The sequence below is a fragment of the Ruditapes philippinarum genome, unplaced genomic scaffold (genome assembly GCF_026571515.1).
Source record: "Ruditapes philippinarum isolate M1 unplaced genomic scaffold, ASM2657151v2 ctg3967_1_1_1_1, whole genome shotgun sequence".
Lineage (NCBI taxonomy): Eukaryota > Metazoa > Mollusca > Bivalvia > Venerida > Veneridae > Ruditapes > Ruditapes philippinarum.
In genome coordinates, this window is record NW_026851649.1 from 2,980 (window position 1) to 30,713 (window position 27,734).

Sequence of the window (27,734 nt, forward strand, 5' to 3'; positions counted from 1 at the left end):
GCATCCTGACCAAGTTTGATGATGATTGAGGCAAAAATGCGACCGCTAGAGTGTTCACAAGTAATTGTGGACGGCCGGACGGACGACGGACGACGGACGACGGACATTCACCGATCCTAAAAGCTCACCCTGAGCAAGCTCAGGTGAGCTAAAAAACAATATGTTAATTTCTATATTTAAGTTTGAAAGATTACAATGTATACCAAAATATAAACAAAGTTACTATGATTTATCATAATTATGTTATTACAGCATTCTTACATATAGTTCCCAAAGCAACTTTCAAATATTATTCTTACAAAGTAGGTTATTAAATGGCATATGTTTGAATGATTTGATACACAATAACTTATAAATTTGAGTTTTTTTTTGTTTGTTTGTTTGTTTGTTTTTTTTTCTTCCAGGATTAATTTTCAAACGTCATTATCAGACCCCTCAGGCAATATGTATATTTAAGTTTTGAAGGGGCCTTATACACATTGCTACATATCTGATCTATTCAGCTACAGGTCTTTTATGTTGGGTGTATATTTCCATTTTTTCTTATTGTATAGATTTGAAGGGAATGCTTCAATTGTTGAAGATATTACTCAAACAAAATGGTACGAGACAGACTGAAAGAGTTACAGGAAAAACATGAACAATTTTGCAAGAATGACAACCACCAGACAGAAGGAGGTAAAATTGTCGCACGTTATTCAAACTCTGAAATACAACTTGACTTATGTCTCCATAAAGTGACACAAATAAGTAAAAAGATAATCGCAATAACAAATGACGTAGAACATTTAGAGCACCTGCAAAAAGACATCATAGCAAATCCATTATTAGATCACAACGAAGTTGTGCGGCTCGAAAGATCGTCTGATGTAATATTCAATACATCGGCTGCGATACAGAAAGAAATAAGTGAATATCGAGCAGAGGTGGTTCAGATGCAGATGCAAAAGTCTCACGAAATTGTGATTAAGAATCATCTAAACAAATTAGAAAGTGATTTAACAAAAGCGAGAAATGATTTCAGAGCGGCACAAGTAGATTATATAGAAAAGACCCAAAAATTACATCAGAGGGAGTACGACATAATGACAGGACATGATGATGATCACCATGACGACCATGACAAAACCCACTCCCCATTACCTGCAGAGTTCCTAGGTGATTATTTTGTCCAGGCCGAGGATGCAAAAGCAGAACTACGTGAAATCAAGGCTAGAGATAAGCAGATAAAGAAAGTTGAAGAAAGCGTGATTCAAGTGAATCAACTATTTAAAGAAGTTAATAGTTTATTAAAAGAGCAAGGGGAAAAAATTGATACCATAGAGAAACATGTGGAGAACAGTGTGGACTATGTGCAGGAAGCAAATGTTGGATTAAAGCAAGCAAAGAAATACCAGAAAATTACGAGGAAACATAAAATATATTGTGTGGGTGTTTTAGTGGCTATATTAGCCGTTACTGTACTTCTTGTTGTCATAGTGATTACTTCTCAAACAGATTAAATTAACCGATAGATAGCAAATATGTGTTTGAACATAAATTATTAAACAAAAAGAAGTGTAAACAAGCAATTATCATAGTATTGCAAGCAATCCATAAGTCCCCTACCGGTTATAACCCCATCAACATTCTGAAGGGCCATTTATTGGAAAAGTTCTTTAAAAGTGATCACAGGAAACAGTTTTTATGAACAGACAGACAGACGGACTGAAGGACACTCTAAGTTAATATTTGAAACATCCCTGTTACCAAAATATAACATTATTAAAAGCAAAATTCTTAAAGAGGAGATAACTCTTGAATTAAAGATGCAATTTCATAAAAAATTTCAGCTCTTTTTGACTTATCACAAATATTGTTATATTTGCCATGATTTAAGCCTATTTGTTGCCAAGGCAACCAATATTTTTTCAATATAGGAAGAACAGATAAGACATGCATAATCTCAAGACTGCCATCTACCCATAAGTCAAGTTTCATAAAAATATTTCCAGTACTTTTTGAGTTATCACTGGATTCAGTTTATGTGTAAAATTTGCCATATTTTCAGTCTATGTGTTGCCATAGCAACCAGAATTTTCAACATAGGAAGAAAAGAAAAAGACGTGCATAATCTCCAGACTGCCATCTACCCATGTAAAAAAGTTTCATAAAAATATTTCTATTACTTTTTGCGTTAACTCTGGATCCAGTTTATGTGTAAAATTTGCCATATTTTCAGTCTATTTGTTGCCATAACAACCAGAATTTTCAACATAGGAAGAAAAGAAAAAGACGTGCATAATCTCCATACTGCCATCTATCTATATATCAAGTTTCATAAAAATATTTTCAGTACTTTTCAAGTTATCGCGGGATCCAGTTTTGTGGACGGACGGACTGACGGACAGACAGACAGACAGACGGACATCCGGCCGAAATGGAATAAGGGGCCATTTCATTTGTTATTTTCTATTGTTTAATAAAGGGCCAATGGCCCCTTACTCTATTGTTAGGGAATGAACTCTATTGTTAGGGAATGAACTCTATTGTTCTCTTTTGTTCTGTTTACAGTTAGATTGCCCCCTTTCCTTATTCGGTAATGCGGACAGACAGACGGACGGAGGGTAAACCTTAAGTCCCCTCCGGTAAACCGGTAGGGGACTAATAAAGTACAAACCAACTTGATTTTGATTTCTTTTTTTAAGGTTAAATCAAGTAATCAATAAATACTATAAATGCAACCTTATAGAAGATATTATTCGCATTTATCATCAGTTTTCAAGAAAAGTCATATGTAACTTATTAAGTTGAGCTGTTTGGAGGAAATCTTCCATTCTTTTATTATTTTTTTTTGAAAAATTCTAAAGATAAAACTGTCAAGTTTTAGCAACTAGTTTTAGTTTTTAGCAAAATACAAAGCCTTTATTTAGCCTCTTTATCATGCAAAACTAAATTAACAAGAGTCATTTATTTCATTTGACTTATCCCATGCATGAATCATGTTGTTTTTGTTTTTTTTAAGTTAAACACAGTTAACAATTAACACCCCTCCAAACAAGGAACATGTGCTTTGAAAATTTAACACTCTTAATAATATATTTGAGCTGCGCCATGACAAAACCAACATAGTGCGTTTGCGCAGCGCAGTCTGATCAGAATCCATGCTGTTTGCAATCAATTTCTCTACTTGTAATAGGGTTTGTAAGCAAACAGCATGGATCCAGCACAGATGCGCAGGGTGGTCTGGATCCATGCTGGTTGAAAACGCAATATGTTGGTTTTGTGATGGCGTGGCTCAATTATGTACTCACTATTTCTAGAGTTTCAACATCCCCTTTTATATCCTCAATAAACTCAGACAGAGTATTGTATATGTCCTCTGCCTGAACCATAGAGCAACTTTCCTGAATCTCACCTCTCTTAATAATATCTTTCACTATAGCTATTGGGTCCTGAAAACATAATAACACATATAATCATGAAGATGAATATAAATAAGCTCATTAAAAAGTCTTTATTATCATATTCTAAAATCATGAAAAGTTTAAATAAATTTTATTCTGTAGTGTTTTTAATCTGCTATAAAAACAAAATATCTATAATGGAATATTTAGCATCAGTCATGTTCTAATTGTAAAACAGTTCAAGACCCTTTAGAATCAAATAAATTTTCTACATATAGGTCTTACAAAAATGTTGTTTTATCACTGAAAACAGTAAAATAATGCAACCTGAAGTGAATGTTTTAACTAATTTTTTGTATACCTCATCTTTATCTTCAACACCTGGTTTCCAGCTTATGTATGGTAAAATGTCCACTGTTTCCTTCTCAATGAGATCAGCTATGGAAGGAATTATGGAAACATCATGTTCATCCTGAAAATAGTAACCAAGACATTTAATTACCAAGCTTAATTTGTACTATTACTCCAGATACATATAGTAGAGTTCTATATGACTAAAAGCCTTAGATAATAACAGTGTTCCCCTTTAAAAGTTCTGTTAAAGGGATTCCACTGAGGGTGTTTTTTTGACGATATTGAAAATCATTTCTCTAGAATCTATTTGATGTAGGTCTATACTAATCAATAGGGATGGCAACGAATACCAAAATCAATACTCGAGTACTCGGTCATTTTTCCGATCGAGTACTCGGTTACTCGGATGATTTCCAATGATCTCACGATATCAACACCGTCTGCATGCTACTTTCGTTTTCTATTTTAATTCATAGAATTCGTAACTATAAATAGGACTGCAAGAAATACATATATAAATATAAACATAAGAAATGTCAATGGCAACATTTATTATATACCTTCAAATTTTCTCCCTAAAATACAGGATGAACTTGAAGCGCAAATACGCTTCAACGGATAGAAAATTCCGTATTATGGTTAGTGACAAATACGGTACGATATATGGAAGTGCCGGACTATTTTTGACGTTGGTTCCGATCTTAGCTGTGTATAAACGTAGCATTTGGAAACGGAAACCAAAATTATAAAAGGCGTGTACGGTTTTGCAAAATTACGTATTCATCCGTTGGTCATAAATTTATTTCTCGACAGCTACATTTCATTTTCTGAAACTTCTTATAGAAGTGAAGTTTAATGAAAATCATTTATAATTCAAACGAAAAGGTATATAACAAGAGCTGTCAGAAGGACAGCGCGCTCGACTTTTTTAGTGCTTGCCTATAAAACAAAACTTTGACAGTTAAGGGCACACAAGACTTTAACTAGGAATTTCTAAGTACAAATCAAGAAACATTTTCACAGAGTTATCTTCTCTTGCTTACAGATAGGTCTCATGATGGCACATAAGAACTCCAACTTCCAAAGTAATATCTCAAATGGTTAAGTCAACAAGTGGACAAGAATGAAAATCTTAACTGAGTTTCTAAGTCAAAAAGGGCCATAATTCAAATAAAATCCTTAACAGAATTACCTTCTCCTGCCCATGTTTTGGGACCATGATGGTAAACAAGTATTCCAACTTTCAAATTAATATCTCAAACAGTTCAGTCAAAAAGTGGACTGGTACTAAAAACTTAACCAAGATTCTAAGTCGATAAAAGGCCTTAATTTTTAAAACAAATCCTTGACAGAGTTACCTTCTCTTGCGTACAGATGGGGGTAATGATGTGAAATAGCATTAAAAGTTTCAAAGCAATATCTCAAAGGGTTAAGGCAATAAGTGGATTTTACCCATATTCAATGTATTTTCTAAGTCAAAAAGGGGCATAATTCTGTCAAAAACCTTGACAGAGTTATGTCCTCTTGTCTGTTGATGAAGGTCGTGATGGTAAACAAGTATGGTCAGTTTCAAAGCAATACCTCCAATGGTTTTGAAATAAAGTGAGGTGGTACAAAAAACTTAACCAAGCTCAATACACTTTCTAAGTCAAAAAAGGGCCATAATTCTGTCAAAAACCTTGACAGAGTTATGTACTCTTGTCTGTAGATGGAGGTTATGATGGTGAACAAGTATGGTAAGTTTCAAAGCCATACTTGTAATACTTCTGAAATAAAGTGGGGTGGTACGAAAAACTTAACCAAGGTGTGACGCCAACGCCGACGCTAACGCCGACGCCGACGCCGGGGCGAGTAGGATAGCTCCCCTTTTCATAGAAAAGTCGAGCTAATAAAAGGACAAATATGTTGTAGCCTATGCATTTTTCTACTCGCAATGTTGGAAAATTGATATTTCGCTCGACCTTCGGTCTCGTAAGATATCAATTTTTCCACCACGTTTATACAATTAACAAGTTTCGGCTACAAACTGTCTAATAGTTAAAGGTGGTTAAATATCATAAGAGGCCGAATGACGTAAACGACACAGGACTGGGTTCAATCCCATACGCGTGTCAAAATGCTGATCGCATCGTTAAACTTACGATATCATATTCACACCTCTGGAAGGATGTTTTGATTGCACTTAACAAGTATTTATACAATAGATACGTGTACATTTCCGAATTTCTGAACTAATCTTTCTAAATGGCAAAAAAAAGTAGAAATTATTAATTTTTTTTTTCGAGTAATCGAATATCAATTTTGTTAACCGATATTCGGACATTCGATCGAGTACTCGGTTAATCGGTTACTCGTTGCCATCCCTACTAATCAAATAATTTCTGTGCAAAATTTCAGATCATTCCCTCACTCAGCTTTCCAGAATATATATTCTATTTGTGAAGATTGACCCAAGTTTGAGAACTGTTTCAATGCTTTTCACTCAATTTTGGCTATGAATAGCACTAAAATATGATTCCTTGTTTATTTCTGAGTATATTTCTTAATTATCTTTTGCATTTAAGTGCCCAAGCTGATCTATGTAAGAAATTCAAACTTTATGTTTTGACATATTTGGGATTCAGTGGAGTTACTTTAAATGTAAAAACGTCAAACAATAATAATCAGAATAATAATCTTAATATTTGACAGAGTTCAAAACACATGGTAGTTTAAAGAAATTGTGTTTTCACACAATATTACCTGATGCCTGTCCTCTATTGCCACAAAGCTGGTGTATGGAGTCACTATACTGTGTTTCTTACTCAAGTCAATGATGTACTGTTTCCTCTCATTTTTGATCACCTAGTAAGTGAAAAGAATGATAGATAAAATCTTATGTCAAATTGTGATGAAATTTTCATCGAAACAAATTACAAATTATAAGATGCTGTATAAATCTAAATGGCCATGATGGACCTATCAATGCTAACCTTTAGAGAAAACTACCTTGCTTATGTTCAATAGAATGTAAACATAATCTGAGCATAAATCAACAAGATACCGTATTTGCATTTAACAACCCCCCCCCCCCCTACTAGCGCCACAAACCACATATTATAGAAGAAAAAGATCTTAAAATCTTACCTTATAGATTTATAAACCATGATGAATGAGCAATTAACAAAAAACAATTAAGGACACTCCATTAATGTTAAATCATTATAAAAGATAATCCTGTATTATATATATAATCATAATATTCAATGATTTTTTTAATTGAATTGTAACTTAAATTAACATATTTTGAAGCATATTTTTATAACCACGACAAAATACGTGCATGACCATGCCATACCATTGTAACTGAGTCGCAAAAGCAGCACAGCAATGTGATATACATGTAAATAGATTTACCTGATGTTTGATCCTGTCATCGTCCAGGGTTCCATTCTCATAGTCTGTAATCACTGCCCTAGCTGTTAACTGATGTAACATCTGTAACATGTTTTATATATTAATATAAAATGAATAGCTTTAAACATTTCAATCAAAAACCACATTCATAAAAAACATAAATGTAGTTTTCTAACAGTGAGTCACCAGATTATTGTAGTTCATACACAGACAATGCATAAAAATATATAAGGATGTAACAGCAGACTTTTATTTTATACACATGCAATGCATAGAATTATCCAAAGATGTAACATAAAAAGGAATATATAATAAAGTTAAGAATAAATTAAATATATTTAAGGTCAATTAGCATGAAGAAAATGCAACAGTCGCTGTGGTGTAGTGGTTAGTATACTGGACCGGCAATCCAGACACCCGTGGTTCAAGTTCCTGCTGTGCCCAGCCAACTTTTCATGTGACTTTTCTGTCTGTGTATATATATATGTGTACAGGCTCCTTACAACAAAATTATACCTTCCTTAAGTGGGCTAGATAGCTTCCTCACATGAAAGAAGTCCATGATGGGATTCCAACCAACAGCTGCGAAAGAACAAATGATTTGAAGGCAACAAACTTAACCGCTCAGCCAAGGAGGTCCTAATGATATTGCTGGTTCTTTATTTGATAAAAAGTTTTATCATATAAGATCATGACAACTTTGTATTACAGCAACATTAAACAGGTGAAATAAAACTTACTGTTCCAGTTGTTATATTGAGATCCACAGTTGACACCATTGTAGATATTTCATTATTACCAACCTTGGCCTTTAGTGTTGCCTGAAAATAACATTAATATTGTGCAATATTGGGCTTTCTTTAATATATCTAATGTGTATTATGAGCTTTCCTATTTGGTAATAAATAAGTTTGTTAAAGGAACACCATTTAGTTTTTTTTTTTTAACATAACATGACTGAATATATTTGGGTATCATTTTATGTAGGTCTGGACCATTAACTTTTAACTGAAATCAATTTTAGTATAGCATAAAATATCAATTTTAGATTTAATTCAGAGTATCTTTCTATTACCAAGGGGCATAACTCTAAACATATAGCTTTCATTATAGTGTCCCTTGTCTAAACAACTGCACCTTGTCATGATAATAAGTATTTCAAGTTTCATGTTGATTACTTTTAAAATGTTTGAATTATGAATTAAATTAAAGTTTTTTGCACAACAACAATGCTGTGATAATAATAGCTTGACTTTTTCTTCAAAACAGACAATCTTAAAATGAAAATGGAACTGTAAGAAATATATAAAGTTCTCACTTGAGTGCAGCTCTCTACAAATCCATACACAACTTGCCGACAACCACTAAATAAACAAGGGATATGAATTGGTGCTTGTGTTGGAGGTGTAGCTTTGTCATTGGTCTGCATCCAATCAACATGCACGTTAGTTAAACTTAGTTGGCATGCCTTTTCAAGCTGTGAGAGTAGTTTCCCTTTCCACTGAGATTTAGTATCAGGATTAAAATGTTGATATGTACCGCCACTTACAGATGAAATACTCCGCAACAAATGATGATTTACTGTCGAGCTAAAAGAACATGAGGCAATAAAAGTCACGTTTAATACTGTTCAAAATTCACATGCAAGTGGCAAATAACTCCATAAATAGAAGCCAAAGAGCAACATGTTGTGTCCAATAGCAATGGTTGGGGGAGGGGGGGGGGGGGGTGTTAACAACTGTGGCTATATGAAAACAGTGGCTATATGAAAACAGAGGTTTATGCAATATCTATTTCTTAAAAATTTACTTCTGAATTGTTGAGAAATTCAATATCCACTTACACACACAATGGTTGTAATTATTTCCATGCACATATCTGCCATTCAGATAACTAAGTTTTCAATACCCATAAGGGTTCTTACACTGAAATCATTATTGCAGTGTTAATATCAGGGATGGTATTACAAGTACAGATCTTGAAACAGTAAAATTAAAGAGAAACACAAAAATACCTGACTCCAAGTGAAAAAATTCTGATTTGCTGAGAAGTTTTCTGAGCAGCCAATAGAATTGAAGATTCCTGAGTCACATGACCATCAGAGATGAGAAAGAGATTCAGGCAGCTTTGATCAGCAGACGACACTGTAGCAGACGACAATATCTGTGTAGCATGAAGAGGCTCTAACAATTCTGTGGAACCTAAATTTGCAGACGCTACCTGTAAATGAGATACAGTAATCAGTGTTACCTTTACATTGCATACATTTTTTAGCAAAGAAGTAATTGACAAAAATTTACCAAATATTTAAAAACTATATGACATATTATATGCCCGACATTTTTCTATTTTTTAAGTTCTATTTAATAGTAAAAGAAAATTATTTGCTTCAATTTTAGTGTAAATATAAGAGTAAGCACTGTATTGATCGAATTGTGTCAAATGTCTTTAGAACAACCTTCCAGAAATCATGACTACAGTGCAATTACAAATATAAAACACTGCCATCTTGCCAAAAATATTACCTGGATGAACTGTTTCGCCAACTGAGAGGAGAAGTTGTTACATGATTGAGGAGATGGAAACAATTCTTTATATGTACTACCAAACACAACCAAGTTGAATTTGCACTGCAGCGGTAAATTGTCTATAGCTAACAGGGCCACCTGAAATAGATCAACATTCATTGCTTTATAGTTTTAGTTCATGATAAACACATATACAATGTATATTAGAAAAGACAATTATCTCAGTATGTCTGAAAATTAAAACTGGTTGGACAGTTATTTATCATGAAATCATACTGAAAACAAAATCATAAATTTTACATTAAGAACTCTTGTATATCCTACCAGTTAACACTTAACCTGCTCAATTTGTGTAACTGATTTGCCCAGCTTTAAATTTGAAACAGTCCATTCTAAGTTAAAGGGATTAACATATCAAAAAGACAAAATACAAAGAATTGAGCTACTGAATATACAGATCCTGGTCAGACTACAAGGATGTGCCAGGCTTGCCTGGTTCTATACCGGTGACATCGGCTAGTCAGTTTTAGTTCAAGCAGGTTAAGAGTCTTAAAAATATACCATAGGAGAAACATATATATTTTTAGTAGGTAAAAAGTAGAATTTACAATATTTTCCACCATAATTATTCATAAAAACAAATAAAGACATAAAAGATTCAATCATGTATTTACCTTCTTGGCCTGTTCCTCAGGTTGGCCTTTCATTGAATTAGACATGTCTAACAGAATAATAATGTTAGCCTCAGTCACAGACTGTGTCTCAAATTCAGGGTAGAATGTCAGCATACATGCCTGTAATACAAACATGATATACTCAATTCATAAATTAATGTAATACTATACTGTGGTATATTTTCCTATAGGTAGTGTAGACCAAGAGCTAAACCTTTTAAGAAAATAATCCCCTGAACATATTTATTGATCTAAATATCCATCAAAATGCACCTCTGACAATCCAGAGCCAAAAATTAGCATCTTGGGGTGCATGCCCCAGACCTCTACCCCATATAATTCAACATTCCTGTAAATTTAAAATAAGCTATGCCCCTCCTGTAATTTTGTTTAAATGTAACAGTAAAGTTTTGCTATATTGGTATAGTCCTAAAAGATAACAACCTTTAGTGTTGAAGATACAGCTCAAATCACTACATATGCGTGCATAATCTAAACCAAAAGATGAACAACATGCAATTTGAAGCCAAAAATTTTAACTTGTCTGCCAATAATTCATTTTCAAACATTTCTTATCTTTTGAAAATGACAAAGTTTGTTCTATCTTAAGGTAATTTTCTTGTCTACAAAGTTAAAATGGAAATAACACTAGACTAAAATGTCTTACCTGAGTATTTTCTGTAGGATGTTTCTCCACCCACATTCTAGGAACATGGATTTCAGCCAGGTATATATACAGCTGGAAACCTTCATCAAATCTGCTCCTTCTGGGAAGGGAGACAACTGCTTTTGTTGCTGTTTTCTGGAATTATAAAGTGAGGAATCAGTAAGTTATATCCATTTCCCTGCTTCCATAACCTTTACCCTGCCAAATTTCTTAAATGGATTTGTCCAACTTTGATTTCTAGAACTGTCCATCACCAATTTAAAGAATATTAAGATGTAGATTGAAGTTAGTCAGCCAACCTTTAAATGCCTCGTTCCGGCAGATTATGGGTTAAACCATTAATCGGTTAAACCATTATTATATTTTACAATATTTGGTGACTATTCAAGGACCAACTTTAATTGCAATTAATATATTCAAAATTTAAAAAGAAGCTATCATAATTACCTTCCACTTGACCCTGTGGGATGGTGAAAATATTCTCCTAATGTCAAATGGCATCTCTATGGCAACCATTAGAGAAATGTCACATCTCTTGTTGTCAGACACTTTAACAGATTCAGTTGTTGCCTGTGAACATAGAAAATATATAATTTCTATACCAATCAATGTTGATGAAAATAAAGAATGCCATTCTTAGCTTTATTAATGAAAAATGGAAATCAGAATAAACATCAAATAATATCAAAACACGAAACCGTACCAATCTGGACAAAATCATTAGTCATAATTATGGGAAAATTTCGAAGTATTTACTGACTGAAAAGAGAACCAGCAGACCATGATCAGACAGCATGGCTGGGCAGGCTAACCTTGGTCAGCACTGGTTGCACAGGTAGAATATGTTGCCACCAGCAGGGTAAGTTATTTTTACTTATTCAATAAATGAAGGTAAATATCAATAATATTGATGCTATTTGTTACACTAAGATAATAATTGCTACGTAATTTCTGCTTTATATGAAATTGACTACTACCCTCATGATGAATATATTTGGATGTTTGTTTTTTCTGGTTTTTACTACGATTTTAACACATATTTTGGTCATCACTTCTTTGTGGTCAGACTGTTCAACAGGCTTTTCTGGAAAAATTCCCAGTAATTACCAATTTTTTCACAACTTACTGACTACTAATCCTGAATGATAATGCTTTCCAAATGATTATTAGACTCAATGTCTGGGTTCAATTGTCACGGACAAATTACGCCTTGACCAAGGATCAAACTAGCCACCCCTAGATTTTTAATTTAATGCTTTCTCTACAGTGGGACAGACTGGTCCTCAAATATTGATTTATTTCTATAGAAAAAAAATGATTTAATCACCTGTGTCTTCTGTGACAGAGCTCCATCTCGTAACCATGGAGCTACTGAAGCTGGAATAGTGAATGCAATTGCCTCCCCTTGGACCTGCAGCTCTGAGATGTATGTGATCTTGATGAGGACGTCACATTTAGGAGGTAAATTACCAACACTGACTGAGAATACATCCTGAAAAAGAAAATGTTTCAATTATGAATTGATAATTCCCCTCTGAAAGAAATTAAAAGGGTGGCATGGCTGAGTAGTAAACACTCCAGACTAGTAATATAATGATTGTCAGCTGTGTGGGTTCAAACTCCATCAGGGGCAAGCCATCGTTTCCAATTAAACTAAAACAAATTTTGTATTATTTTGCATAATCATCTGTGAAAGCAAATTCTTTTTACTTTGTTTTTTTTCTGCTTTTTAACCCAATTTTGGTAATATTTTGGTGGAAAATCCATTTTCTGAATTTCCTGGATTTCTAAAGAGTAACTACCAATTTTTCTGCAAGTGACCGACCACTAATTACACATGATTTCTGAATCAGATGTGAGGGATAAATGATGATGAGACTTTATGTCTGAGATCAATTGTAATGGAAAAATTTCACCTAGCCCTAGGATTGAATCAGTAACCCTTGGATTACTTTTATCCGTCACATGGTTAGCAGCAAAACAAAACTACATAAAAACGCTGTTTAATCGGGGAAAAGTAAGAATTAAACCATTTAAATAATCTAAAAACATGATCAAAGCAGGATAAATCAAATACGTAGTTGATGTCTGGATAGGAGAAGGTTTATCCGGTTTGCTGTGAAAGTGAATCTTGGCTCGCTAAAGCTCGCCAAGATACACTTTCTCGCTCACCGGATAAACCTTCTCCATCCCAACATCAACCATGTATTCTCTATATCCAACACTCTCCTCCTTGAGTTAAGATGGCAGATTTCTATATTTAGAATGTGATATAAAACACAGATAATTCTTACAGGTGTCTCTTCTTCCATTAGGTATGCCCCATCACCCCTGGCAACAGCTTCTTTATATTCCTTCCTAGCTTTACTCTTCTCTTTAACTTCACCTACAAAATGTTAAATGGAAAAATCAATCAGTAAATCATTTTTACCATTTCAATTTTTGGAATTCTATCATAGCAACTTAAGGTCTTGTCAGTTGAAAATACATATTTTAAAACCTAGAATTACGATATGAGCTGCCTGAAAGTGTTGATATAAAAGTTGATTACTTCAAATAACTTAACACATTATCAACAAAACAATTATCATGTTATCATTATCATGTTTTCCTAGGTAAAGCTATCCTTAAATGATTCTTAACCATCAAGTAAATTTACTTTCAGCAATTAATGGGGCCAATCCATCATGGAAACTGCTTGAGTTGGTTGAATTTTTAGGATTTTATTTCTGAATTATTGTAACTCTTATCAACAATTTTTTAATGTATACCTATCACATGTTTTCCGTTAATGAAAGCCTCAAATCCACATACTGCTGCTGTATCATCCAATGGGAACACATACTTGGCCTCTATAGCAGTTGTACTGTCATTTCTGTATGCTTGTAGAACCACAACCTATCAATATATAAAAGATATAGAGAATAATAGGTTGGTGCCATGGATTGAGAAAGTTTATCTGGCGAGGCGGAGGAATTTATTGGGGTCGCCTTCGGCTCACCCAATAAATTCCGGAGCAGAGCCAGATAAACTTTCTCCATCCACGACACCAATCTATTATTCTACTTATCCTGTCACCGTTTTTTTTAAAGAATTTTATTAGGCAAACTACCTTTAATCACACTATCGGAAAATGTTTCTATATAAACAAAGAAGGCCCGAAGCGTGCATTATTCTACAACAATGCACTCGCCGTTCTTATTATCTCCCTGTGTATTTTTACATCGAGGGCGCCATTTTGTTTGAAAAATGTGATAAATAAAAACATTTTTTTGTTGAATTTTGTTGTGAAAACTATCTAGAATGAAAGAAAATGGTCTAACTAAGAAAATGAATTCGAACAACAATATCTTTTATTGAGTCGTTAACGCTGTACAGACGTTTAAAGTATTGTTTACGTGACGTCATAATGTAGCGCAAAACAGCACGTGTCAAACAATCTAATCAACTATTTATATGCTGCAAACGAGTAAGTTTTACAATTATTTCACTTTTAATAATTTGTATTTCGCTTGAAAAATTATAGAGTGAAATAAAATAAACAAAGTTTTATCAACATTTCCAAAATTCGTTATTCTACACACAGAAGATTTAACGACAGTTTTTATATTTTTTTCTTGAAAAGTAGTCCGGCAAACATGCATACCACATTATCAAGTGCCGTAGATCAGTAAAAATATACGGCACCTTGTTATCGGGCCGAAATTGATACAAGTGACAGGATAAAAACTATTATATAACAGATAAACCTAAAATGACTGGATGGGAACCCCAGGACTTCAGAACATGATGTTGACTGGGCAGCTGATAAACAAACACATGATAATGCTGTCTCAATTTAAACATTATTCATTTTAATTTGTCAGTTTGTTTCTAGGAACTAACAAGTACTGTTGACATAAGAAGAAACATGGTTGTGGCCCCTGTATGGGCTCAAACCTCATTTACACCATGCCATATAGCTTTACCCCATGCCAAAAAGCTTTATATCATACCATATTTCCCTACACCATTCCATATAGCTTTACATTATGCCATACAGCTTTACACTATACCATATTGCTTTACACTATGCCATATAGCTTTACACTATGCCATACAGCTTTACACCATGCCATATAGCTTTACACTATGCCATATAGCTTTACCCATACCATGTAGCTTTACACCACGCCATATAGCTTAACACCATGTCATATAGCTTTACTCCATGCCATATAGTTTTACTCCATGCCATATAGCTTTACACCATATAGCTTTACTCCATGCCATATAGCTTTACACTATGCCATATAGCTTTACTCCATACCATGTAGCTTTACACCATGCCATATAGCTTAACACTATGTCATATAGCTTTACTCCATGCCATATAGTTTTACTCCATGCCATATAGCTTCACACAATATAGCTTTACTCCATGCCATTGCCATTTAGCTTTATCCCATGCCATACAGTCCATGTCATATTTCTTCATATCATGCCATATTTCTTTATCCCTTGCCATATAACTGTACACCATGCCATATAGCTTAATCCCATGCCATATTGCTTTATCCCATGTCATATAGCCCATGCCATATTTCTTAATATCATGCCATATTTCTTTTAACCATGCCATGTAACCTTACATGAGTTAAGAGGGTTTGCACACATCACATTATTTCTTAATAATTAATTATGACCAAAACTTTATACTTTTGCATACTGAAAGACAAGAATGTATCCTGCATAAAAATAATTCAGATAATGATTTTTATGGTAATATAATAATATACAAACCTTGGCCACCATGTCCATCATTTTTCCTCTGATATGTACACTTTTAAGAGGGATATGTTCCTTCTTGTTACCTTGTAATCCTGCTTTAACCTTGGCAAGAGGATCTTGAACATCTTTAATATCTGAGATATCTAAAAGGGAAATAACCTATGTGTTTCTTCTAAAATTATGCAATACAAATACATCTTAATGTGAAATCTTCTGAAATGTATGGGTAACAATCTCGTTTTACTTAAAATTTAGATAATCTTACTTTTGTATCACCGAAACAATCTGAGATTATGTAAAAATGAAACAATCTACATAAACTGAATAATCTGAAATTATCTAAAATGAAGTTTGATTCTTTGTGTGAATCTAATATATGCAAATTAGGTTTCTACTGTATTTCCCGCCATTTACAAGTGAAATTTACAACAAAAGAAGTTTGATATATATATTTATATGAATGTTGTAAAGTCTACTATATGAATGTTGATAAGTCTACTTAGTTACTAGACAATGGAAACGTTCATTCTCCAACTAATGTTAACTGGATATTTTGTGCTTAAAACTTTTGTTCATGTACCATGATATTGTATATTCAATATGCTATACAAATATATGTTGTAAAGACTATGTACTAAACGTCAATAAATCATTTATCTATCTATAATAATGAATTCACTTACCAATATCAGTATTTGAAGAAGTCTGAGGTTGAGTGTCCTGATTTGTGACCTCTAAACCTTTCAGTACCTGTAGATCTCCATCTCTTATAGTTGGGTGTTCTGTAATATTGTCTCCCGGTAGAGAAAACTCAACCAGGTATTTCACACACTGTTGACTTGGGTTGTATATAACAAATTCATTATCCTAAAACAAACAATTTTAAGGTTTAAATGGGTATGCTTCCATAAACATGTTGCATAAAATATATCTTCAAGAATCAAACTTAAGAAAAATATAATTCTAACTTAAACAAGAGTGTTAATGCAGTGCTAATGCTCTAGTGTAAAAAATCTCAAGTTAAAAAAAATAACTCCAAAAATATTTTTTCAGAATTATGCGCCTTGTCTTACCACTGCACATTGTCATAATTGTCCTAATAAGAAAATATTCTAAGTTTTATGTAAATAATTTGAAAATTGATATAATGGGCTAAATTTATGTTTTTGCAACAAAGACAACAACACCACAGTAATCAAAAGCTCAACATTTCTTTGAAACAGACAAGCTTAAAATGTATAAATATTCATATCCCAAGTGAAACTTTGAACCTATGATGAAAAATTACTTATATGGTTTCTATATCACATTATATCCTATACAGTTCTAAAAAGCACTGATCTGATTGGCTGATAAGCATTGATGTCACAAGTTTGCAAGACTACTTGTAGACCCCTAAGATATGTAGACTTGATGGTCATTTCCACATATAACTGCAAGCAAGTCAAAATATCCTGAAATATCCTGAAGTCAAAACTTCCTTGAGTCAAAACATCCCAAAAACACAATGTTTTGACAATATATCATATAAAATAACAGCCAAAAACTTATCCTTAATATTACCTCAAATGAGCTCTGGTTGTCATTTGATGATTTCACACCTTGTACACAGTCAAAACCTTCAGGGGCTGATGTAATAGTGAAGTCAGTCTGGTACATTTTACAACAGTGTCCTAGAGATACGTTACACAGCAACATAAACCTAGTACCAGTCTGGGAATTTGCTGTAGAGTACTGGGAGCTTTTTCTGAAATAATTTTGAAATACACATGTATATTATTTGATTTTTGATGGGTTATATGGCCATAAACAAAAGCTGCCATTAAGACAGCATACTTGACTATTCTCAGCGCTTGATAGTAAAACAAGACCTAAAAAAGAGTCAAAATTTTAACAAAATCCATGTTAAGAGTTATTGGCCTTAATCAGTGGCCTTCTATAATGCTCTAAAATAAGCGTGCAAGTTTTTAACCCATCTCTTATAGTAGTTTTGGAGATACAAACTTCACCAAAGATGACGCTGCCACTGACCCTGGGATGAATTCAATAGCTCTCCCTATTCTCTGAATAATTGAGCTAAAGCATCTAAAGCATCTATTTCTCTATGGCAACTTCTGCAACAAGTGCTTGAGTAAGACAGTGTGCCAAGTTAAGAGTATGGACCTTGGTCAGTGACCTCCTATTATACTCTCAAATAAGTGAGTGAAGTTTCAACTCATTCCCTTCAATAGTTAAGGAGATACTAAATTGCACACAAAAATTAACAAGAGTGTGATGCAGACAACAAGGCCTTGGTGAGTACAATAGCTCTCCCTATTTTTTAAATTTTATCGAGTTAAAAAGAGATATGACTGTAAACTTACCCAGGATTATCTGAGAAGTATATCCCAGCACCAAGGTTTCCAACATCTGTTCTTGCAACACCCATTTTGTCTGCTACCATATTGGGCATTAATAAACCCCTGTAAACAAACAATGATTTACTGAAAAAACATATTTCACTACTCTTTATGTACAGGTCAATTATACTACATGTATAACAAAGAGCCACAAATATCTTCTTTTATGATCCTGCACAAACAGTTTATTATTGGTATTTTTGTTTGTTTTTCTGTTCATAAGGCCAATTTTACATATGTGTGGTCATTTTTCAACAAACACCCACCGAACAGGACTTTTCTGGATAACTAACAAGTAGTCAAAAATTTCTCTGCAAGTGACTGACCAATAATCATCCATGATTTCTGAATCAGCTGTGAGAGACAAATGACTGTTAGACTCAATTGTCACATTGACTTAGGATCCAACAAGCATCCCCATGAATACTAATCAGATGCTCTCCCTATTGAGCTTTTTGATAATAGGTAAAAGCATGAACAATCAAATCGATATTGCTATTCAATCTCCCTCCCTTCGTCTACATTCTAGAATTTTTATATTCAACAAAGCAGGTGATGCCCCATACTTCACCAGATTTGTGAAATTGTTTTCTCTGGTTTTCTGGATCATTGGTTCCAAATACTTACAGTGTTGACGGGGTGTGAGTGATTTGCACACTTGCCCCAAAGTTTGGAAATTTGCTAAATGTATTTCAAATGCAGTCTAAAGCTTGTTTCAATAAAAACTGCAACAATAAAGACATTATTATTGAATTAATGCATTATAATTAAACATATTACAGCTTAAAGTACATTTAATATACATTTAGCAAATGATTAAACTGAGAGGGAAATGTCGACTTTACATTTCCATGGGGGGAGGGCAAAATTTTAATTGATGCATTTTTTTACTGCAGGGAGTGGGTGGGTATCAAGTGTCCTGGAGGGCAAATGTCCCGTATATCTGACAATAACTGAATCTTGTAATGAAGAGTTTATAATATCAGAAAACTGATTATTACACTGTCCCCTAACTTGAGCATTATAATGGGTATGCTAGTGGAAAATAAAAATTTAGCTTCTATAATTAAAAAAAATTCCTACTGTTTTCTTTCTTAATGGACATCGCACAAGACATAAATTAAAATGGTACTGAATCTAAAACACAAAATGATAAAATAAAACTGTCTCAAATATTCAGCAAACCTTGACAAAATTCCAAGCATGTTGTGACAGGGTGAAGCATGACTCAGCAGATTTATATTTCCCACATCCGACATAAAGTTCACCTCTTCCACAGTCCGCCTGACTCTGTATAAACCATGTATCTTTCCTCTATCTTTAGCTAGCTTCTCTTCCAAGATCTTGTAAATTTCTGCTGAGTCAGCATCAGACTGGTTTACATATTTTATATGACATCCCATGGCTCTGTATTTAGCAATAACTGTAGTATCAGGGGACCAGTCTGTGGCTTTACTTACAGCAACAATATCTGATAAAAGCTGTCCAAAATAAAAACCCAAATTATGTCCAGACAGGTCTTGACTGTAAATGATTTTCAATTAACTGAATTATTTATAACCTAACTTACATGAATAAACTTTAAAGTCACTTCAAAAACATTAAGCTGGAAGAAAAAGTCATCAATTTTGTCCCAAAATGATAAAAAAAATTTGCATCATAAGTTGCGTTATTGAGTGTTCTAACATTTTTGCATGCACAAAGCGTTTTACACACTATAGCCATAACTGTTTGAGAAAGACTCCAGGTGTATTTCTACAATTCCACAATATATGTGTAAGGCAATGCCACTCCCAGTTTGTGAGTTTAACAACCACATTATTATAGACAACTTCTTTATTCAACTTATCACAAGTTTAAAATGTTAACCTTTTATAAGGGAGGGCCCACACTAATGCTAATATAACTTTCAGCTCAACCCTTTTTTGTATATTGCATAAAAGTACACACGGTTAGATAACAAATAAAATATTTTTTTAACTTTCTTGAGACATATGTACATATATTGCATAACAAGACTTAGCTTTTACCTGACAAAGGTCCTGTTTACCAATGACTTCTCTTAAAGTCCAATCACTTGACTTCTTAAATTGTTCTTTATGAGGCAAAACCTCATAAAATTCTTCTATAAGCTTGTCCATATCATCATCATAGTTGCCTAGTAACTTATCCGTTAATTGAGACAGTATCACTTTCGCTTCAATTATCTACAAGAGATAAATAACATTTAGAGTTAAAGTGACATTATGCCCATCAAAGTGTAAATGAACAGGTAAAATCAAAGTTACTTGACATTTTGCCATAATCGTGTTCAACCTTTTACTTGTCTATAAAAAACGAATTAATAATTCAGGTGACCAACTGAAATTACTGTAAATATAGTTCAGAATATATCAGTAATTTTCAATTCTTAAGAGGAGTGCGGCAGTCTTTTTATAAATAAGGTCATTTTTATATTTGCATCATAAACATTTTTCATTATCCATCATTGGTCAATCAACATTATAATAGTCATTCTTTTGAAATATATAACTTATATGAATTAATAAAACTTATACTTAATTAACTGAAAAACCAGAAAAAAAGCAAAGATTCATACGGAACTCTTAAAATGGCATCATGTTATAAATTTTTCATACGGCAATATACTGACCCCTTAATTTGAATAGTTATGTCCCAAATATAAAAAAAACCCCAGAAATTCATGTCAGGAAAAAGCGTTATCCTAAAGTTGAAATCCCAATTTATATTTTCACATTCCAAACCTGTTTCTTAATAATGCAATATATGGTCCCCACAAAAATTTAGGTTTCACCCATATTAAGTTACCCACCCCCCCCACTCCTGTTTTTTTTGGAACAGGGACCCTGAAAAATATTATCTAGATAAAATCAACCCCTCTATGTATGTAAACCAAAATCTAATCCCACATACTGAACACCCCAGATCTTAAAACTCACTCTGCTTATTTATGTAAACCTTTAAAAACTATGAGACCTTTTTGTCTTAAACAAAACCACTTGCAATTCTTTCTCTTTTGGTTCCTTAAGACTTTGACTGGATCTTAACCAAAAATTTTTCTCTGTAAAAATACTTCTTTAGAGTTTCCAAGATGGATCAACCTCTGTCAGGGCCTCATTCCAGACTATTGAAGTGAGTGCTGCCACCTGGGGGGAAATTTCTTCATTCAAGAGAGATAACTTTCCTATTTTCTATAAAGAACAATGAAAACAAACAACAATTAATCTTTTAAGAAATCTCTTTTTACAAAAGGCTTACTTCTTATTCAATTTTATGGATAGAAAAGTAAGTTATTATTTTTTGTCAAAAATCTGTAGAGAACAATATCTCAGAAAAAAACAAAACTTTTAAGAGTTTTTCTTATAGCTTGAATGAGTTTAACAATCAAAGTAGGACAAAGTGAAAAATTACTAACAGCACAAGAAAGCATTTACTTACTGAAATTGACATTAATTATACAATGTTCGAAAATTGAAATAAAAATTGTACCATTCTTAAAGTAGCAGATCCAAAGTCTTGCACATCTACTGATCCTGGTTTACAAGGAACCATACACACAGGTTTGTTGGCATATTGTCTATACAACTGCTCATAACCACTCAGTACCTCCGACACCGTCTGAAAGTACCAGACTATTGCCTCGTCTATTTTCACCACCTGACAATACATGTACATTGTATCAGTACAATAAATACAGGATATGGAATGAGTGTAGGTTTAATACTTAATTTATTGAACAAGTTGAATAAAATCATATTAAGCGAGCCTCAATAAATTTAGTATTGAATCTACACAAATATAATATTCTGTTTATCACATACATAAAATAAGAACGGGAAACTGTTAAAAAGAGCCATATTTCATTAAAGGCCAATGGTGTAGCACTAAAATTAGCGCACTTAAATGCTATGTTTATATATAGCGCAAATGACGTCACGCCAAAGTGTTATTACAATAGTGTAATATCATTTTTATCAAATAACTTTATTACACTCATGTGCTGCGCTTTATGTGATAAAAGGTATTTTGAAATAAATCTCTTAACACCAATGAAAACATAAGACATGGAAACAATTTTTTTATTATATACAATTTTGGCCAAAATTTTAAGTTAAAAAGGTCAATAACTCCAAAAATATTGCTTTTAGAATTATGCCCCTTGTGTTATAACTGAACATTGTCATGTTAAGATAGTATTCCTATTTACGTGTAAATATACTCCCAAAATAGAACAATAAAACAAAAGAAAATGGGTTGGGCAACAAGTTCTAACAACTTTTCATTAATCCCTTCCCAGAAATCTTTGTCTTATAAAGGGTGTTGCTATACAGAGGCTGTACTTTAGTATCTAATGCAAAAACAACAAATATTTCAAACTAAATAGACTGGTACCTTATTATTGTCAACTTGAGCATTCTGTGCATATAACCTGTACCTGAACTGGCAGTCCAGTCTGGTGGCAACATGTACCTCCAATGCTTCCATTTTCTTTGTCTCCTGTGAATACAACATAAGGTAAATGACAGTCAAAAACAAAATTCATTTTCAGTTGAATACTTTTTTATAGGAATTGATTTTTTTTTAACTTTTAAATACATCAGTAAAAAAAGAAATGTCCATGGACAGTGCTCTACTTTACTGAGTGCTGGAAAGTTAAATACATTTGTAAAGGCAACATAGAAAAAAGGGTATAACATTGCAACAAGATAATTTTAGGATTATCTGCCCTTTTGAAACAGTGCCTTTTTATGGCAATAAACATGTACAATGTATACCAAGTTTAAAGTGAATAGCTTTTATAGTTTCTGAGAAAATAGACCTTAATAAAACAGTCAGACAATGCTGACGCCAATGCCAAAGAGAGGGTTATGACAAATAGCTTCACATTTTTCCCCCGGAAAAGTGGAAATGACAACAGATACCAGAGTCTTATAAAACCATCTTTGAAATATTCTAAAATAAGTCTATGCAGTAGGACTAACAAAACAAGAGGGCCATGATGGCCCTGAGGTCGCTCACCTGTATATAGGCCCCCCGGAGCCGGGCCAGTTTAAATCCAAGGCTTTTATTTGAACAAACTTGGAAGACACCCATTAGAAGATGTTTCATGATGTTAAGTTTTTACTACACACATAAAATGAAAAACATTGCCCCCCCCCTCCCCCCCGTTTAAACCCCAGGGCTTTTATTTGAACAAACTTGGTAGACACCCATAAGAAGATGTTTCATGCTAAACATCTAAGCTCTAGCTCATTGGGTTTTTCAAAAGAAGATTTTTTAAGTTTTTACTATACACATATAGCAAAAAACAATGACACCCCTGGGGCGGGGCCAGTTTGCACCCCAGGGCTTTTATTTGAACAAACTTTGTACACACTTACTAGAAGATGTTTCATGCTTAATATCTAAACTCTAGCTCTTTGGGTTCTTTAAAAGAAGATTTTAAGTTTTTGCTACATTGTATACACAAATAAGGAAAATCAATGACCCCCAGGGGCGGGGCCAATTTTGACCCCAGGGCTTTTATTTGAACAAACTTTGTAGACACTCACTAGAAGATGTTTCATGCTTAATATCTAAACTCTAGCTATTTTGGTTTTTTAAAAGAAGATTTTTTTAAGTTTTTGCTATACACATATAAGGAAATCAATCACCCCCGGGGGAGGGCCAATTTTGACACCAGGGCTTTTATTTGAACAAACTTGGTAGACACCCATTAGAACATGTTTCATGCTAAATATCTTAGCTCTAGCTCTTTGAGTTCTTTAAAAGAAGATTTTTTAAGTTTTTACTATATGCATATAGGGAAAATCATTACCCCCTAGGGCGGGGCCAATTTTGACCCAAGGGCTTTTATTTGAACAAACCTGGTAGACACTCATTAGAAGATGTTTCATGCTAAATATCTTAGCTCTAGCTCTTTGGGTTCTTTAAAAGAAAATTTTTTAAGATTTTGACCCCAGGGCTTTAATTTGAACAAACTTTGTACACACTTACTAGAAGATGTTTCATGCCAAGCTCTTTGAGTTTTTTAAAAGAAGATATTTAAAGTTTTTTTCTTTTGGTTGCCATGGCAACCAGAGTTCTGCATGGAATTAAATTCTTTGAACAATTTTTAAAGGTGACCACCAAAGGAACATTCCTGTGAAGTTTGGATGAAACTGGCTAAGTGGTTTATAAGGAGATGTCATTTAAAGTAAAAGTTTACGGACGGACGACGGACGAAAAGCGATCACAAAAGCTTTGTGACAGGTGAGCTAAAAATTTGCTGTTACAGAAACATAAGGCTTTTTAAAATTTTCAACTTATCTCAAGATTATGGAGACAGTATTTGTTTGTTAATATCTAATTCATTTTCTAAATCTTTAACAATAACTTTGAGTTTATGTAAGATAAAACATATACCTTATTTATTAGAAGCGCCCATTTTGGTAACTGGAAAGTGTCCTCATCAAACTCGGGAGCATTTACATCACCGTATAAGAAGCTAGGATAACTGGACAAGTTTACTGTGACAACCTTCTTCTTAACAAGCCTTGTACCTCTACCTACTTCATTATGTGTTGCTATGTAAAACAAAAAACAAAAATTTTCAATGCCAGCTCATACAATATGTTTTCGCAACAGTTTAATGTTAATGGCACATTGTGCCTCAGAAATGGATCATTCACTGCAAAAATGAGTTTTATAATGTTCAAATAACTTGGGGCATGGGAGCATGGGGGATGAATAATTAAAATGTATGCTTACTTGTTCATTTTGTATTTGAATCCTTACTTTTAGTTACTGTTTATTTGTTATACACAGACTCATTTGACAAAATCTAGTAACTCTATGTCTGCTTTTACGGAGTAAAATTTTGTACACAAATGACAAATTATTGAAATTTTTTGCCTGGTATCCGGAATATCTATTTTCTGGTTTTATAAAGATTTTCATACTATGTAAAAAGAAGGACAAACCAGTAAAGCTTGAAGTCGCCGTATGACTTTTACATTGTTGGTGTGACTTAAAATTTTACTTAGGTCACAATTATGTTTCATTTAAACTCAAATAATAAAATAAAATAAAATCTTCAGCTTTCTCAAAACTCAATCTTAAATAGATATGTCTAAACAAAAAATAATAAAAGAGTTGTCTTCATTCCTTAATTGATGTATCGTAAATAATTCTTACTCTGAATTTTTCCTTTCCCAAACTCCTGATTATTGTTGATGTCCGCTAACCTGTATTTGCCAGTATCAAGGAGTCTATTTTTAGTAACACATTGTTGTACATATTTTGGGCTCACCACAGGAATATTATGCCTGTTACACTGCCGTAACTTGTATGAAATACTTGTGCCTTTCTTGTTGAAAACAACAAAAAATGAAGCCTGAAAAATATAGCAAAAATGAATTGATATTATACATGCAAACATAACTAATATTCTGAAATCTTGTAAATTGTTTAAAACCACTGATAGATCATACTCTAACCTTTTATTTGAATAACAATTGATTTAACCACAAACATACTGACATGTGCTTTTTTGTTAACAAAATTTTGCGGTGAAATTCTTTTTGTATCCACTATAAATCAAATACATGTAATTAGAATAAGACTATTCTATGCATTGAAACAAAAGAAAACAATTTGTTAGGAAATTCATACCTTCCATATAAAAATCTAAATCTGATATCCCACAATTTCAATAACCAAGTCAATTTCTTTATCCAGTAAACTTAACAGTTCTTTAGATTTTCCCCACAACAACTGATTCAGGATCAGAAACAAAACTGAACACATCAATAAGTTTGTTAAATTTTCCCTTATGATAATCATGCTAATTTAGGTAGAAATTGGTGCAAAAGAACAAAACAAGTGAGATTTTTTTTTTGATACCTTCTTGGTGAGGATGTATGATATTACACCTCCATTATCTGTTATTGTCTTTCTCCATGTACACTTCTCCTTGTATGATGTACATGCCTCAAACTCCAATACAACTGTACAATTAGTGAACACTTTCATCCTAGCACAAAGTCTGTCATCACTTGCTAAAAATTTCCACACATCTCATCTGTTTGATAAAAAGAAAGACAGTGGCAACTATTTTTTATTTGGGAGTTAAAGTCGATGTATTAAATGTCAACATAATTCAATTTTACAAATGAAGAGGATGTCTAATAACTGAATAAGTCTATTTAGCATAGATTTGTCATTTTCATTTTGTTTGTTTTGTTTTTCTTTGAGTTCATTGTTGTTACAATAATATGAATTTAAAAGCTTGAGTTTCTTTACCATCTAAAAAAAGTCATCTTTAGTTGATCATTGATCAGTGTTGATCTCATAATTTATAGGAAGTGGCTAGCCGTACGGCACTCTTCAAAAATATATGGAAGGCGAAAGTGCATATGTTAATTATGACTTTAAGGGAGGATTTTAGTCAAGAATGTTTACTTTTTAGAGATTAATCGACGTGTTGGCTACAGTAAAGAATTTACTTTGTCATCTCAAGACGTCGAGAAAAAATAGCGTTTGGTTGCAGTTCAATAACATCAATTGAAATAGTTTACAAAATTTTGATAATAATCCTTTCTTGTTTCATTAACTTTAATTTTTAAACTGAAAAAAAAAAAAACACAAAAAACACCGAAAATAATTGTTGTTGGGCTCTGATAATTGCGTCAATTATCGACGGTATAGAAGTTTGTCCATCATTAAGGCAAGTTTGCATTATTAAATTATTTTTCCTTTTCACTTTTTTTAATATTCTTTTTATTTATATATTTATTCCTCACCGATCATTATCTATTCGATCCATGTGCTTAATTAATAGATTTAACAATTCATCTTTCATACAAATCATAAGCATGAAAATTAAGGACGTTATAACATGCAACTTTGACACTTGATTTTATTAAGATAGATTATACAACGCTTACTCTTATTCATGTTTTTGTGTGCAAAATTGCGGAACATCTTTATTAAAGTGAACACACTAGGACAAATGCGGAGATTTGATTACAATCGTTGTTTAAAGACACAAAATAACATATGCACTTTCGACTTCCATATAATTTTGAAAAGTGCCGTATGGCTAGCCAATACAGTGTGTACAGGCTAGTCGTACGTGACTCACGTACGGCTAGAACTCTTGGCTAGCTGTACGGGCCCGTACGGCTAGCCACTTCCTAATTTATAATTGTGATTTACATGTCATTTTACATGACCATTGATTGGAAATAAAAGTTTTTCTATTCTGTTCTGTCACAAAGATAAAACTGGTATGATATGCAGCAGTATTATAAATTAGTTCATGTAAAAATGTTTAGTAGGTTTGTTTATCAGTGTTGATGTCAATTTCTATTCTCAGTTTTGTCATTTTTGACCATCGCTACGAACTTACTCCTGGTTTCTCATCTACTCCCAGAACAATGATATACATTGATGCTTCTTTGAAATGTTTGTATGACAAAGTATACAACCTTAATAATTGTTCTTAATGAAACTGTTCCTCATAACGATTTCACAACATTGAGCGTTGCAAATGGTGA

General features: G+C 33.1%; 2 protein-coding genes across 2 annotated transcripts; one reads left to right on the top strand and one right to left on the bottom strand.

The window, feature by feature from the left end:
- Nucleotides 1–231: 231 nt before the first annotated feature.
- On the top strand, nt 232–2,438 carry LOC132732753 (syntaxin-like). The gene has a single exon (XM_060719290.1). The coding sequence runs from the start codon at nt 600–602 to the stop codon at nt 1,500–1,502; it is 903 nt and encodes a 300-aa protein (XP_060575273.1). The 5' UTR covers nt 232–599; the 3' UTR covers nt 1,503–2,438.
- Nucleotides 2,439–3,346: 908 nt separating this feature from the next.
- On the bottom strand, nt 3,347–27,734 carry LOC132732841 (protein mono-ADP-ribosyltransferase PARP4-like; the record flags this gene model as incomplete). The annotated part of the gene is given in 27 exon segments (XM_060719397.1): nt 3,347–3,434; nt 3,748–3,858; nt 6,483–6,584; nt 7,137–7,217; nt 7,877–7,957; nt 8,455–8,725; nt 9,151–9,356; nt 9,662–9,802; nt 10,339–10,458; nt 11,006–11,140; nt 11,453–11,575; nt 12,333–12,497; nt 13,300–13,391; nt 13,777–13,903; nt 15,788–15,918; nt 16,459–16,642; nt 17,339–17,522; nt 18,139–18,237; nt 19,360–19,655; nt 20,205–20,381; nt 21,297–21,386; nt 21,685–21,852; nt 22,588–22,692; nt 24,601–24,761; nt 25,372–25,570; nt 26,080–26,257; nt 27,587–27,734. Coding segments are annotated over 26 exon segments (3,766 nt in total), but the record flags the coding sequence as incomplete, so codon positions are not given.